The 16,547-nt window shown below is 37.6% G+C and overlaps 1 protein-coding gene across 2 annotated transcripts; it reads left to right on the top strand.

The window, feature by feature from the left end:
* Positions 1-79: 79 nt before the first annotated feature.
* cox6b2 (cytochrome c oxidase subunit 6B2) lies at positions 80-3,458 on the top strand. 2 transcript variants are annotated; one of them, XM_084726607.1, is made up of 4 exons: positions 80-207; positions 752-878; positions 2,449-2,549; positions 3,155-3,458. In XM_084726607.1, exons 2-4 carry the CDS (start codon positions 773-775, stop codon positions 3,206-3,208), a joined length of 261 nt encoding a protein of 86 aa, XP_084582733.1. In that variant the 5' UTR covers positions 80-207; positions 752-772; the 3' UTR covers positions 3,209-3,458. The 2 variants fall into 2 exon arrangements, with proteins under 2 accessions (XP_084582733.1, XP_084582734.1); XM_084726608.1 differs by having other exon boundaries at positions 129-218.
* The last annotated feature ends 13,089 nt before the right edge of the window (positions 3,459-16,547 follow it).

Raw genomic sequence — 16,547 nt, 5'->3', positions numbered from 1 at the left:
ATTATTATGGTCGTTATAGCTCAATAAAAACACAAAAAAAGACTTTAAAGACCTGAAAACTTAAGTTGAGTAACGAGTTGGATATGACATTAGGTCTGGTGTTTCCGGCATACCCACCACCAGATATCCCAGCATACTTTGCGCGTCGACGGGGAAGGACATCTTTCCAGAGCGGAACACTGAGGACACATCAAGAAACGTCCCAAGGTTAGCTGTCGGTAACTACTAAATCTGGTGTTATTTGTGCAAACTTTAAATTTGTCTTTCTCACCTTCTGATGTTTTGATCTACAAGCACTCTTGGAACAAAGAGCCCTCTAAAATATGTTGCCTAACAATCAGATTCAGATATGTTAACGTGTTAGCAAACAGCTAACTAGCACTAGTTTGCTAACTGTGAGTACGAGCGCCGTGCCAAGCAATGCGAACTATGCTAACATGTATTCAAAGCTGTGTGGTCGTTTCATTGCTCTAATATTTGTTCTTGTTAAGAGTAAGATAGCTAGCTTTCTTATATTTAGGCTTTGTTCTGATAACAAACGAGCGTCGAGTAGCGATAAAAGTGTAAACAAAGCTAACCCTAATTCAACTCTGATCACATTGCTATTTTTAGCTTAGCTAGCTAACATTAAGCATTATGTTGAGGCTACACTGTGATAGCTGTATTAGTGTCAACTGTCAACTGATATATTTTAAAAAATATGTCACAGTCATAAATTAATATACACTGCACCTTTTTTTGTATCGTTTAGACATTTGTTTGAAACTCAAAGATGGCTGAGAATATCGAGGAGAAGATCAAGAGCTACAGGACTGCTCCCTTTGACGCCCGGTTCCCCAACACCAACCAGACTCGCAACTGTTTCCAGAACTACCTGGGTGAGCAGGACATGGATCAATATGTTCTGATTATCTGTTCACAATACTCTTTGCCAAAGATCTGTGCAGACATAGTATAGTAGGATAAACACTGCAGATGAAAACAGAGAGATGCCTGAATTTGTCATTATGGTTATAGCTATATACTTCTGCAACATCTGTAATGTTAGTTTGACAAGCTGCATGAAGGTGGACAGTTAAATGTGCTTATATCAGTATGTTTATCTAAAATCTTTGTCACATATTGTGCAGATGCAACCATCGTATTTAAGTGTTGCACCATGGAAGCTATGAAATCATGGAAGCTACAAATCAGTTGTTAGTCAATTATTAAAAACACTGTAACCTGAGAAAGTGTTGAAATATGACTTCCACATGACATTTGTAATATTAAAGGACCAGCGTGTAGGATTTAGTGGTGTACTTGCAGATTGCAAACTCCTTGCCTCACCATCCCTTTCCAAGTACGTAATTGTGAAAAATGCGAAAGATTGAATCTAGAGCCAGTGTTTGGTTTGTCCATTCTGGGCTACTGTAGAACATGGCACAGCAACATGGTGGCCTTGATGAAAGTGGGCCTGTGCCCTCAGTAGATATAAGCAGCTCATTCTAAGGTAACAAAGACACAGCAATTCTTATTTTTTAGATGATACACAAATAAAACCATAATTATAAATATTCCACTTCCACAACATTCTGCCAATAGGTTCTCATAAATCTTACAAGAAAAACAGCAAGGAGACTGAACATTTTCTAATTCATTTTAACAAATTATAACCTGTTTAAAATACTTCCAACTTTACAAATACTTATCAACATGTGTACTCACAAATTAAGTCACTCCTGTCCCTTCCTGAACCTGCTGTGTCTTCATCATTCCCAGAGTCACAGTCCTTGTTGGAACCACTGTAAAACACCTCTGTGTTGCATTGAATGTTGTCAAACTGGCCTCTGTCAGTCTCAGCGATTGTATCACAGTTGTAATAGAACCACTAACTAGCCAGTGGCAGCTACAGTACAGTTAGCAGTGACTTCAGTGTTAAAAGTGAAAAGGTCAGTTTAGCAATAATGCCCTGGACCTAACGGTGAGGAGCGACTCCCAAATGTGTGCGCGCATGGTGTGTGTGTGAGAGAGTGAGTGTGAGAGACTGACAAATAAATGGAAAGGTGGTCACTTAAGACTGTTCTCACCAACTAATGATTTAGTCAACTATTAAGGGGCTGTCCTAAGAATCAGTTTGTTTCTGATAGGACAAAATTTAACCTGTGCCTTATTTCATAACTTTGTCAGGTTATAAAGGAGAAGTAGTATGTTGAAAAACAACAACTTCATCATAGTGATGTGATTATTACTTTCTGCTTCACATGAACACTTGAACATATTGTTAACAACGAATGTACAAAGTATCGAGCCAAGATAAGCTCTGCTTGTACACTTGTGCTATTGAGATTAGAGGTTGTCATACTGATACTTACTGTCCTCAGGCCTCTGTGGCCTTTTACAGTGTGTTTATTATGAACATGGTGTCAGAAAGGTAACCTTGAAGTCTTTTGTTATTTTTTGCTCCAGACTACCACAGGTGCAACAAGGCCCTGTCAGCCAGAGACCAGGATGTGGCTCCCTGTGATTGGTACCAAAGGGTTTACAAGAGCCTCTGTCCCATGAGCTGGGTGAGTTATACAATAACACTTCTGTTAGTGAGCCGGTACGTTCAGGTGTCTTATTGAGGAATGTGTTACAATGTGTTACAAAACATTTTTCATATAGTTTAATATCTTTTCAATATACTGTGAATGAATTTTGTCAGTGAAGGATAGCCGTAGCTTGCTAATGTAGCCCAGACAGGCTAGTTGTTTTCCTGCGTCTTGATATGGTATAATATATGTTCTGTGACACATACAGTTCATTAAATTGCATGTGATAAACAGACTATAAGATGAATATAATTTACCTCTTTTTCTGCTTTTTGTTTTGTTGTTTCATCATATATTTTGTGTTTTGACAAAATAGTGTCACATATGTTACATTGAAAGCTCTAAAAAGTTATTAATCCAACCTTTATTTGAGCTGAGCTTTTTGACTTATTTACACATGACATTTAGACACACCTGTTGGCAGGTCAAGAATGAACTTCAGTTTTCAAATCTTTGTCTGTGTTGTGTTTCAGGTATTGACATGAAACTACTGTGGCTGTCAAGCAACGCTTCCCTTGATACTTCAGCACTATGTTGTAGTCAGACTGGGCTAATCATTTTTCTTTAATATCTCCCAACAGGTTGCCAAATGGGATGAGCAGATAGAGAATGGAAGTTTCCCAGGAAAGATTTGAAATCACCAGACCGTTATTGATCAGGACACTCTGTTACTTACACCTACCTGTACCTCTGTAGTGTGCCTACATACATCTTCAAGCAGCTTTCACATTGTCATCATCTTTGATGTTGCTGTTCTTAACTTAAACACGCACAACTTTTTACCCTGCATGTCAGTGTCTAAAGTTTGGTTCCTGTAAACACTCTTTGATTAATTGATTAATCAGTAAATAAAGTGCAGCTTTAATAAAAGGATGTTGCACATTACACTTTGTTGTTGGTCAAACTTTTTTCTTAAATCTGTAACTGAATTACATAAAACACGCCTGATTGGCTGTAACTGAAGTTAATATAAAGCCTCTGTACTGTTCAGGCAGGTACAGATATCTCTGTTATCTGTCACTGAGTAGGTATCATGTCAGTGACAGCTGATCATATCCATATTGAAGACAGGTATTGTGGGGGAAATCTTTCAGAAGGGCAAGCTTTATGGGTGTATTTAGGGTGTCTGTATCATGTCCTAAAATTTCCTTATGATTTATTATTTTACTAAAATTGTCTTTGTATGTATGACTATTCCTTTAGTCAGGGTTTCTGCAGGTCCTTTAAAAGTCTAAAATCTGAATTTTAGGCCTTAAAATGTCTGAGAAATTGATTGAATTATGAAGTTAAGATTACTTTCATTAAGATGGATTTAACTTAAGTCTCACTTTCAAATGTCTTTTTTGCAGAAAAAAAAATGTGTTGATCATGTTGTAACAACTAAAAACAAAACCTATATTGACCCAATACTCAGTAATGAAAGCTGTGTTGTCAGTATAGATGTGAAACAGGTTTTGAATTACATTTATAATGGTATTAAAAGAGCTAAAGAAAAGTCTTGCTCCTTCAACTTGCTGAAACCTGCCAAAACCCTGTTCCGTGACTTTGGTTGTTTTGGAGTAAAACTGGTTCAAAATTTAATATTTAAATATTTTTTTGCTATTAAGATTTTCAGGTTAACTTGCTAAGACCTGTAGTTTCTGCGTCACCCAACAGAGCCTTCAGGTGTCCTGATTATTCAAAGATAGAACCAGTTTACATCAGAGATGTATACACAGTAATATGCAAGAGTCCCTGTAGTCCTCTATAAACACCCCTCAAGTCTGTTTGTGAGTCATGGCGTAACAAAGTTTGTCCAGCAGGTGGCAGCAGTGATAAAACTAGTTTTGTATTGGTGTAATACTGAACTTTGACCACACGATGGCGCAGTTGATCTGTATCCATGATGAAGCTTGCGACGTTGATGAACTAAGTAATTCTTTGGAAACGCTATCTGACACACTTCTAGTATTTTAATGCTCTGAGTCACATTTTCAACCACAAGAAGCTGATTGATTGGCTGGATAAGTTGTGTTGACAGATTTGGTGCTGCACTTTCCAACAGATCTGCACTGTTCTGCTAAACTTACTCAAGTGTAAATCAAAGCATCAGTGTGTTTCATCAAAAGTGGTTATGATGTATGCACATGGTTAACCTGACATCCTCTTTGGTCTCTTTAACAGAAGTAAAGTATGTCAGTGATGTAATGGAGAGTATAAACTGTCTGAAGATTTCAGCCAAATACAGATAGTGCACAAGAGGCTACACAGATGAATAAAGGACTACACAAACATACAGAAATATACACAGGACTACAAATAAGTGCACATGTACAACCATGTAAGCTTTTTGTAATGTAAGCTTTTTGATGGTCCCCTGGGTCTGGATCACACACTGGGCCTAAATATGTTGACAGGCAGCACAAGACTGTGCAAAATCATGAGAATAAAAAGTTAAAACACTGTTAAAAATGTTTAAAAACTGCTTAAATAGTTGAAGTGCTGTGAATGTAAATATATGCTGCAGTCAGTGTAAACACTGTTGCTGTACAAAGGAGGCAATACCCTGCAAATAGTGTGAAAATGTAGAAGATTTACTGTATGAACATGTTTCATAGATAAAAATACAATAACAGATGATATATGTGCTGTCTTAGTGCATCAGTGTTGACAGTTTGGTTCTTGTCTTACAGTTACACTTAAATTAATGATATGATGGGGGATCTAACTGATGTGATGATGCAACACCTTCTCTACAGGGTTTGTTCAGGTGCTGGAAATCCTTGAAAACACTTGAATTTTAATGTAGTGTGTTCAAGCTTTGAGAAGTGCTTGGATTTTGGATACAGTGCTTGAAACTACTTTAAACTGTAATTGCATTACTTTCATAATAAATTGCTGCCTGATAGAATAGTTTGTTTTTTGGATGAAGAAATAAAATAAGTCAGATGTTAACTCAGCCAGGTTGTGAGCTAACATCTTACTTACGTGACACATTTTGAAACATGAAACGTTGTTGTTTTCACCTTTTAATTTGTCGTCTTTTCTGTAGAATGCCCAAAAAACATAATTTTGGTTGTTTATAACACAGTAACATCTGATTTAATGTGACAAAGATGTGAAGGACGTTACTGGAAAAGCTTTAAAATGCACCGTGAAAATTCTTGACAAGTGTTTGAATTTGACTTTGATAGTTCATAGTATGTCTATTCAAAAAGATACAGATTACATCGACTTCCTAAAACAATAGTACGAATTTAGGCTTTTCTGACCAAAAAGGATGTTCAATTAATTTAATAATTCATTTGAAATAATAATATGCCAAGTTCATGAAGGTGAAGGCAGTAAACTCACACTCCGTTGCATTTCCTCCATTGCTATCTAACACGTCCCATCAAAAACTGAATGATTGTAACAGTCAGACAAAATCATGTGAACTCCTGAATCTTCACTAGGATCTTCTTTTGATTATCTTCAGCTGGCAGCCATTCACCTCAGCTATGCTACGACATGTCCTGACACGCAAGAGTGGGTGTGTTTCCCTCCTCTGTAATGATTTGCAGACCAAATAAACTCCCCTTCACAATTTGAATGTTACTGATAGGAACGTCACAGTTGCGGGGGTGAAAATTTATGTTACAAAAAACCAGAACATCAAGTGGGTGAAACATTGCAAGAGACACTGTCAGAGAACTGAATGTCATTGTGAGAGTTTGTCTGGTCAGACTCAGTGTGTCTGCATAAGCCAACAGCAAACCACACACATATGGTGGCACTGTTGCACCAAAACTTAAATGAGTAAAACCTACAGGATAAACTGTCCTCACAACACTCCATGAATCTACTGACCCTGAACCACCAGTTTCATAATAAATATATATATTCATATCATGTAATATATATGCACAAGAGCCCAAACTTACCAAGTATACCTAAAATACCACACTGACTTGAAGGAAAATATGTATAGAATAATGCAAACATTTAGAATATTTTTATATGATGTAATGATGCATGACTTGCCTTTCATTCAATAACTGCTATTTTAACATAGATATATTTCAGAAGAAGAAGAATTGAATGATTGAAACTTCTATTTAGTTGATGTCCTACGGTGTTTAAATTACAGGGGAAAATAATGTTGAAACCATTTCGCCTGAAAATATCCTTGGCATTCAAATAGTTCCTGTTCCTATTTAAATCTGCACAGTTTTTGATGCTAAGCTTCCGAATTCTTTCCAATGAGTGCTAATTTCTTATATACTTATGTGTGGAGTTTTTAACTGGTATGAATCCGTCTTGATTTAGTACTTTGCCTTGATGTGGCTTACATAAGCAACAAGAAGACCAAAATTTTTCTGTATCGCTATTCTTACTGTCAGATTCTCCTTAAATCAGATGAAATGAGCCTGTGTTGACATTATCCCAGACAAAGTTACAGTGAGTAGTATCTTAGCCAGGTCAAAAGAGGTAGGGGGAGATTTTTATTTTGATTATTTTATTCTTGATTTTATATGTTGGTGGTTACGACAGTGGAAATGCTGCCGCTTTTGTCCACAGGTGCCGAACGGTTCCTCATTGTACCTACCATCTTTGTGTCTTCCTGACCTTTCAGTTGTCAGTCTGGTTGAACCATTGTACAGTGCTTTGTTCTCTATGTTCAAAACTTACTTTTTTTTTGCTAACTCTTCATAAATAATAACATCTATTTGTACAGACTTTCTACAACCTAAAAGCTTGAAAGACCAGTCAAAATACAGAGAGGGCCTCTCAGCCATCTGACTGTACTGAGTTAAGCTTTTGTGGCAAGTAATTCCAAACTTTTGATAGATTCAGTGATGTGTTGAAATATTCAAAATATGTATATTATGAAACATGGGAAAAGAAGTGTTTTCTTCCCTCAACTTTTAAGCTGCCTAACAAGAAGCTTTAGGGGCAAATTGCTGGCTTGAGAGGTTCATTACTTGTGCTGCTTGCTTTTTTGTTGTTCCTTGGTCAAACATTGTGAAAAGTGAAAGTCTAATATATTTTTTTGGAAGTAAAAACGTAAAATAATAAAAAGAGTGTAGTATTATGATCAGAATAAGCCAAACAAATGAAGGAACAGGCTCTACTTGTTGACTTGATCATATTAAGTGCATAACATATTTTTAAATTGTTTGCACGAATCCACTGCACATGGACATATATGGTCTCAGGCTCCAGGATGTGGTTTTTAATGGGCTGTGTTTGTGTGTGTGTGTGTGTGTGTGTGTGTGTGTGTGTGTGTGCGCGATAGCGAGGGAGATAGGGTGAGTGCCTCTAACTTTCTTCATTTCCTTCCCCCTCTCTCTGTCCCCCTCTCTGTGGATCTGTGTTTGCTCTCTGCTGCAGATGTCTTGTAATTTGATTTGCCCACTCAGACCAGGTCACTGGAGGAGATGCTGCAGGTCTGGTTTCCTTGGCAACAGCTCACAGGATCCAGATGGGATGCTGATGGGACCGAGAGTAGTTTCTGAAGAATGATGAGAAATGTTGCAACCACTCTGGATACTGAAGGCTCTGAACCTGTACTGGTGCGTGCCCCTCTCTTAGTTCCTTTTTTAGTTGACTATTTCAAGATTGAATAAAATCATTGCGATTCCAGAGAATTACACACAAAAGGGGAAGGGCAGCTCCCATCGTTAAATTTGATGTTTTTGATGCAATGTCACTGTTACAACATTTTTCCGGTCACTTTTTTTCTCCGCTTGGCTCTGGCTATAAGCTGCAGACCGGAAATGTGATTGGATCTGTCCAAAAAGAAGATATGGAGATTTGAGGTATTCTAAACTACATTCATCTGCACAGTAACCTATATATGACCTATGTTGTCATAAAGTCATATTGAAGGTCATAAGTCTAGAGTCATGGTTTGGTTAAGGCTCTGAATATCTCCTAGAAACACTTGTTATTTCTTCCTGTTTTCACCACAGTGACTCTGTTCCTGCCATGTAGTGAACAGTCACAGATCTGATGCAATGTGTGAAGTTTCATAATGAGCCACAGAGATGAGTTAATGAAGGTTCAGACAGGTCTGACCTGGGTGTATTGTTTAAATAATCTCCTGTCATGAGGTCAGATGCTGTTTTAAAACTCATACCTGAATCACCTCATTTTGTTGATCATCAAAACAGGAGTTTAAATACATAAGTACATGAATAATCTGTCTGTATTTAGTGTTTATGTAGTTTTGATGGTAAAATGACCCAGTTTCTACTCATTCAGCTCAGGAAAAAAAAACTTTACGTGAGCAAATGATGATTACATGTCAGATTAAGCTGTAAAATGACTCAAAGTGCTGGCCTTGACTGTCAGCAGTAACTGATTTTGATCTCTGATTTTGATTGGTGAAAACCAACACTAACAATTACTCAGTACATAATTTATCCACCTACCAAGCACCAGTGACATCAGGAAGACGAGCTGCTTGCACAGAGCCAAAGGATATGAACAGACAACACTGACCCCAGCCACAGCCTGTTCACCCTGCAGCTGTCTGGTAAGAGATACAGAAGTATCTGAGACTGATTCATTCATCCTCAGCGCTCTATCATTTAAAATAATTTGTTTTATTTTTCAGTTTTGTTTTTTTATTCTATTTTTTTCTATGACTTATTATTTAGACGTACTATTTATTCAACCCGTCTACTGTATATACAGTATGTATGAATAATATTTGTTTTTCTGAGTAACAAAAAGGAAACTACAACTTATCTCACTGTAAAACCAATTTGTAAAAGGACCAAACAGATAAACTTTGCACTTTTTATTTCTTATATATTCAAGTAGATCTGTAATACTGACCAGAGTACCAGGGTACTGCCACTGAGAACACAGTCACAGGTCATGTCCTTAGTATTTTCAGGCTTTAGCTATCAGAGCTTCTCAGCAGGGACTCAGCAGCCAATATTTCAATTGAGTCTTTATATTACAATGAATGGGTTCAGGATTTTCCAACTTTCAGGTTTTTTTTTTTACCTTCCTGGCAGCATGTAGAGGCTTTAAACTACTTTGGATCTTCATGTTGGTAAATAAGATTTACAGACAGTTGAACTGATCATGGAACTTAACTGCTTTTACATGAAAAAAAAAAAATCAACTTCTTAATGCTTTGATTTACATTGACTTATGTTTGGCGTATGGTCAAGCTCTTTTGGGATGAGGGCAGGAGTAGTACATGCATTTCAGAACCGGTGAGGCTGTAGATGACCAGAGGAAAAACATGGAGTGACGTTGAATTAGTATGATTTATGCAGGGAAAGTAAACAAACAGGAGTTAACTGGTGCTTCATTTCACTAAAATTTAAATTGGATCCTTTTTAATTAGTTTCATCCCCTATCATTGTTAATGACTGATAAAAAATGAATGAATAAAATTGTGGGGTGTGGAGCATGAACCTTTTTTGAGCTTCTGAAGGGGGGTTTGTCAGAAAAAGTTGGGGTTAGACTGGGTTAGAAAATGAAATAAATGCCACCCAAATCCAAGTTCAAACTCCAGTTGCTAATAAAAGTCAAAACATTACAATCTGTGGACCCAACAACCCGCTCACCCAGTGGATTTAAAAATGGCCCTCCAGTCCTCACTCACACACATTTTTCTGGAGAACTTGTCAGATTCCAGACTGGGATTTAGGTGGGCTCTGCAGATTAGACATAGCTGATGAATAATTAGGAGGGCTCCCCGTTTGTTTGCCACCCACTGAGCCGGTCTCATGATTTCTGCATGACCGGGCTTTACATCTTGAACTCCGTGCACATTCGTGCCTTTTGTTCTCCGCCCCCGGTGGGCAGCCGACGGGCCAGCAGCAGCACAGAGCCTCCTTTCACCGGCACCGTTTGTTCTCCGTCTCTGGACTGCTCCGTACTGCACGCCCGGCCGAGCACGTCCCTTTCTCCAGCTGAGCGGAAATTCATGTGCGCTGCTGCTACCAACATTACGACGCGGGCCGAGAATATCCGAAGTGAGTCGACGGAATGGGAAATTCTTCAGAAGTCTTTACGCAAGTATGAGTGAGTAATGTTGAAGCAGTGAAACGTGCTGCCCAGCGTGTATCACTCTATATAAAAAGACACAGATACGGAGGGAGGATAGAACATTTGTCTGAGCAAACAGGTCTGGACACGATCTCTTTACAGGATAGGATACACAGGCTGGCACAGGTCCCACATAACGGTAAACAAACATTTATTTTTATTCATCATGATTCATTCTCAGTTGTCACTCTCAAAAAATGTGCTCGCATCTTAACGTGAGGTGCGTCTGTATTGTTGTCACATTAGAATTAAAGTAGTCTGCTGGTCACAATGAAACCTTTTCTAGTAAAATACACTGTAAAAATAAAGGTTGAGTTTAATTTGAAGGCAACTGTCTAAATTAAATGGCTGAGTTTTTAATCAAACTCAATCTCTTTGTTTTGAAATATATTTTAAAAAGTTTTGCTATAGTCTTTTGTTGGGATACTTTTCTTCTTTAGAAGAATTTGCACCTGGAAGTGTACAAAGAGTTTTTTTTTTTTTTAACTTATTATGAAACAGTCTCAGTTTTGAGTTACATGAGAAGGTTGGTTATTTCTATATTTATTTGTATAGTGGTTTCTAGTTACAGTTATTCTTAATGGCTGCCAACTGGTCGGGTTCTCCTTGAAATCAGATGAAACAAGCTATGTTTGCATTTTTCCAGCCCAGATTTACAGTGGGTAGTGCGTGGGCCTCCAAATGAACAAAATCTGAAAGTTTCCTGTGGTAGCTTTAAAGTGAAATGAATAATGGTTAATAATTTAATGTTTTCAATTGCAAACATTTAATTTGAAGCATCCAAATAATGACAAATCAGTGAAGTACAAAAAAGGTTCAGAAACGTTTTTTTTCATTGACTATTTGAAGACGATGATTGAATGTTTACATTTAGAGCAAATTTGCAAGTGTGACATTTTTCAGCCTCTACAGTGTGTAAATAATAGTTTATTGACACTTTAAAGCATCACGTAGAAATTACATCAAAATTTATCAGTTAAAGCCATGTATGCAAGACTCATAACCCAGTCACCTGGGTGTACGCTCTGTATTGAAGCCACTCAACCATCACATCTTCTTACTAAAGTTGATGACTTTGTCACTCTTTATATTTATGTCTTGGTGCATATACCAACAGTAAAGACAAAGTGCCTACACATTAGGCTACAGCATGAAGCAGAGTTTTGTCATTTTACATTAAGAACTTCTCCTCTGTCTTGGAAGCTTCCTGTTGGCACACAGCATATATGGTTTGTACATAGGACATTTTATATTACACATTAAATGCATTGAAATTATGTTTTTGTGTAGACCAGATTTCACCTACCAATGACATACTCACTAATCAATATCATCTGTTTTTCAACCCACAACTGAACGGATTATCAAAAATGATTAAATAAATGTGTGTTTTGTGAAATGTTGATGTTGTAACTGTATTTTATCCAGTTCAAAAGAGGGTGAAAGTAGATCTTAGATGTTCAGACCAAATATCAACCCATTTTCAACTAGAAATCAAAGTGGAAATTATGATTTTTTCAAACTTTTTATTTTTTTTACAGTGTACACTTGTTCAGTTCAGCATCACATGCAGCTCCCTCGCAACAACGTGGGTTATTACAGTCCCTGCAGCCCACTGGGACTGTACTTTATACTTTCTAATTATTAAAATAAGCAAAGCGATAGTAATTTAATTTGAAGAGAGGGAGTTACATCACTTTTATCTTTTGATTTCCTAATTAGAGAGCAAGGCAGAGGAGGGTGAATACGGAAGCAGAGGGAGGGGTTTACTGTCATTTTGGGCACTGACTCTTGTTGAATTCACTGAGTGCAGAAAAGTGCTTCAGCTGCTGCACAGTGCTCTAGAGCTCATTAGGTATGTAGTTTATAGTCTTTTCTGGTATGAGCTATAGGATAAGGTGAAAGGTTCTATTATAATACAAAATATGTTCAGCTTCTTTATATATTTATTCAAGAAAAACTGTAATTTATGTTTGTTTAAAGGTCTCACTTGTTGCTCTGTTTGTGTATCGTCAGGTTTTCCTGGTGGCTGTTTACACAGAGGTGTGCGTTCATAAAGAGTAAGAGACAGCTTCCCTCTGTCATCTGAAGAGTCCCTGCAGTTAACATCCTCTATCAAAGCAGAAAAGATGGAGCGAATGGAAGATGATAAGGTAAATATAACTGTTTTTGTAACTCCTGTTGATGCTGCATGGCTTGTTGCAAATTTTTTTCTCAAAAATGTCAAACATTTGCAGGTTCCAGCTTCTTGAATGTGAAAATTTGCTGTTTGACATAATAGTAAATGAACAGTTGGTTGGACAAAAGAAGCAATTTGAAGTTGTGACTTTGGGATCTGGGGATTGTAATGAATTTTAGAAGAGACAGATAATCGTCAGCCTGATTGATAATGAAAATAATCATTAGTTGCAGCCCTGCTGCTGTAGTGTCTACATGACTGTCCTCTTAATTCAAGCGGTCTGTTATTATTCTCAGTGTTTCCTGAGGAAGAGTGTCAGCCTGGCTTTACCTATTGTTAGTTTTATTCTGAGCCTGTTCTTGAGACAACACCTCCTTATGAATGAGTGTGTGGTATTTACGAGTCACAGGCTGGCAATTCTGTATTTTTCCTTTCTGGCAAAAGCAGGAGCTGGGGATAAGAGTCGAGCATTTCAGGACATGACTAAGAGAGCTAGTGGGACCAGCGGGGCTGGTGGGAAGCAAGTTTGAACTTGAGTCTGTTTTAGTTTCTTGCTTTTATTTGTAGCTGTGCAGAGAGGTGGGATGAGGGAGTAGTAACACAACAAAGAGAGAGCTGGAAAAGGACAACTACAGCACAGAGGTTTAGTGATAACAGACAGAAGGCCTAATGGTGAATTTTAAATTTGAATACACTGAGAGTCTTTGACAATATAAAACTTATCTAACGTGAGAGAGAATTTGCCTGCTGCCTTCTGCTTTCGCAAACCCTCCCTGTGGTTTGTCTTTTGAAACATGTCGCATGCAATTACTCCATTTTCATGCCTGTTACTTAAGATTTTCACATAATCTGTATTGAAGTAACCGCCTGCTGAGTCACAGTGAATTCTACAATGAGCAGAATCAAATGTCTTTCTGTAGTCACATATTTTGTTCTTTTAAATATACTGCATTGAAGAGAAAAAGGATTGCTGCAGTCATATCACATGATCTTCATTTTTGCGTGTAAATTTTGAGTGTCAAATCATTAATTTCCTGCATTCTTGTGAGCTTTTACACACAACTTTGTCCCTTAGCTTGCTAAACTAATCTAAATTAAGCATTCATTAGGGGCAGGCAACATTACCTTAAGATTAGTCAGCAAACTGACAAACAAAAAAACTAAACTCAAAAAACTAAACATGTTACGGCAGATTTTAACCATTGCTTCTGAGTTTGCATAGTGTTACCATGTATTTCACTGGAGGCATTGTTGCACCTATGAGTCACACTTTAGCGGTTTGTCAAAATAAAAGTCCTCTACTACTTTCATGTTTTTAGTGGGAGGACAAATGCATGTATTCTAAATATTTAAGGAAAAGTGTCCCCTGCTTTCCCCCTGGTGCCTGTATTACTACATACTTGTCCAGGTAATTAGATACTGTTATGTATTAATCATAACCTGTTTCAGCAGAATGTCATACAGTATGTTCAATAGACCTATTTTCATGGCAGCTATGTTGATATGAAATAACAAGGTAAATACAGGTGTTACCATTGATACTAATTAAGGTCCCGTTCCATTTAATGTTGCATTTCCAGTGAGCCAGCACGCACAATAGAAGCACCCTGACTCTGTCTGACCTGAATGGAACAGAACCTTAATTAGTATCATCACTAACATCACATTTGGAGTAGTATGTATTCCCCTATAGAGTACAGTATATTGTAGAGTACAGCTGCAGATATTGAGCAACATTTCTTGCTTGGCTGCTGATTTGACAAGTTGCCTTACCTAACACAAATGAATTAAACACACACACATTCATAAGGATGCATACATGCCTGTGCGACCTCATAATACTCCTTACTCACTCGGCCACTCCCTAAATAGAGACGCTTTTATAGCAAGAGAGTCAGTTATCGAAACAGTCATCTTTATGAAATATTGCTCAACATCAGCATGATGCTGCAGATACACGTGTCTATTTCACATTCGCACATGTATATGCAACCACAACTATAATACAGGCTGACATACAGGTTTCATAATGTGGGTATGTAGCGTAATTTCCTCATCTAATCTCCTCTAGTCCAGTTCAGCTGCACCCCAGACAATCCCTGCATGTCTCTAATCCACCCGTCAGGTCATCTGAGGTGATGCTGTGACAAAAATCAAACATGGCGTTATGTAATCTTATTTTAAAATGACACATTTAACATCTGACTCATGTGACTATTCTTAAATGTTATTATTTTAATATCTTTTTCTCACTTCATCCTTATCATGCATTTGTCCTGTTACCAGAACTCTGTATTTGTTTTTCAGTATCATTTTATCACGTATGCAGCATTTCCTATGTCACTGTGTCTATCACACATAGCTCACATTCTGCTCGTCCCCTTTATAAAAACAATTTGATCTAATAACAACTGATTATCACAACCTCAGAGTGACAAAATATTCTGTTATCGTAATTTCAAGTCATTTATCACTTCCTCTTCTGTGCTGTTTCATTGGTCTACACAGTGGTTTATGGTCATTTAAAGGGATAGTTCAGAATTTTGAAATGGGGTTGTATGAGGTAGTTATCCATAGTCAGTGTATTACTTTCTGTAGATGGTTGAAGCCACCTAAAAAACAGCTGACCTAAAAAACTCCATAGGCAATAACACTAACTTTACTTCAAAGAACATGGGAGTTGCTGTTCTTCCACTGCCTCGTTAAATTGTTTCTGTTATTGTGTGACTTCAGTGAATCCGAACTATCCTTTTAAAACACAAAAGTCACACAGTAACACAAACAAACTGACCGATCGGGGCAGCAGTAAACCAGCAACCCCCAACTTAAAATGTGCGACTTCTCCTATGGAGATAGGATGGTATGGAGAGAGCGATGTTTGGCTCACATAACAGTGGTTTCCAGTCAGAAAACAGGGTAAAGCGGTGAAAATTTTCCAAATATAGTGTACATTTAAAAGTGATAATGATTCTCCAGACTGGGAGCGTAGGTATCTTCTGTAGGTAATACACTGACTATTGATTAATAACTCACTTCAAAAAAGTCTGCGATATCCCTTTGATGAACAGGAGCAGCCACAAATACCATGAAATTAAAGCGCATTTTTTTAAGATGATAAGGAACCTTGATGTCTCTTTAAAATGGCAAATAATCAGAAACAGAAAGCGACTGATCAGATGAAGGAACAGTTTGTTTCAGGAGACTCTTTGAACTGCCCTGAACTGGCTTCAAAATACTGTTCATACTGCGGCAGTTCACTCCCACAGAACATGCCGTTTCATGATGTTTGAGGAATTTGTTAATTTATCTGTGCAGATAGTGATATCATGCACAGCGAAACAAAGCGGCATGTCTCTGTACATGTTTGTCACTAGAATGGCTTGTTTTTGACTAGAGTGTGATTACAAAGTGTGCAAAACAATGTATTAATTAGCATCACCGATGTTGCATAGTAGAGTTAGTGTTGAAACAGGAGCAGATTTTGGAAAATAGACGGATTACACCGGATGATTGAACTGGATTTCCTTTCATTAATGAGCCTATTTGGACACCAGCCCTTGATCATTAGAGTCTGGATGCAAAAAAATAAGCTTTGCAAAGGTTCATAGGCAGTTGATGTTTTACAGAAATGTACAGAATGTAGTCACTGGGTTAGCTATCAAACTGAAACTTTGATTGGGGGTTTCCATTTCTGGCTAGACGCCTCCACGTAGTATACTTGGAACCACAGCTTCATTTAAATCAATTACTCTTTTCAGTTC

The sequence above is a fragment of the Lutjanus erythropterus genome, chromosome 9, assembly GCF_056507025.1.
Source record: "Lutjanus erythropterus isolate fLutEry1 chromosome 9, fLutEry1.hap2, whole genome shotgun sequence".
Lineage (NCBI taxonomy): Eukaryota > Metazoa > Chordata > Actinopteri > Lutjaniformes > Lutjanidae > Lutjanus > Lutjanus erythropterus.
This window is presented reverse-complemented; position numbering and strand designations above follow the sequence as displayed.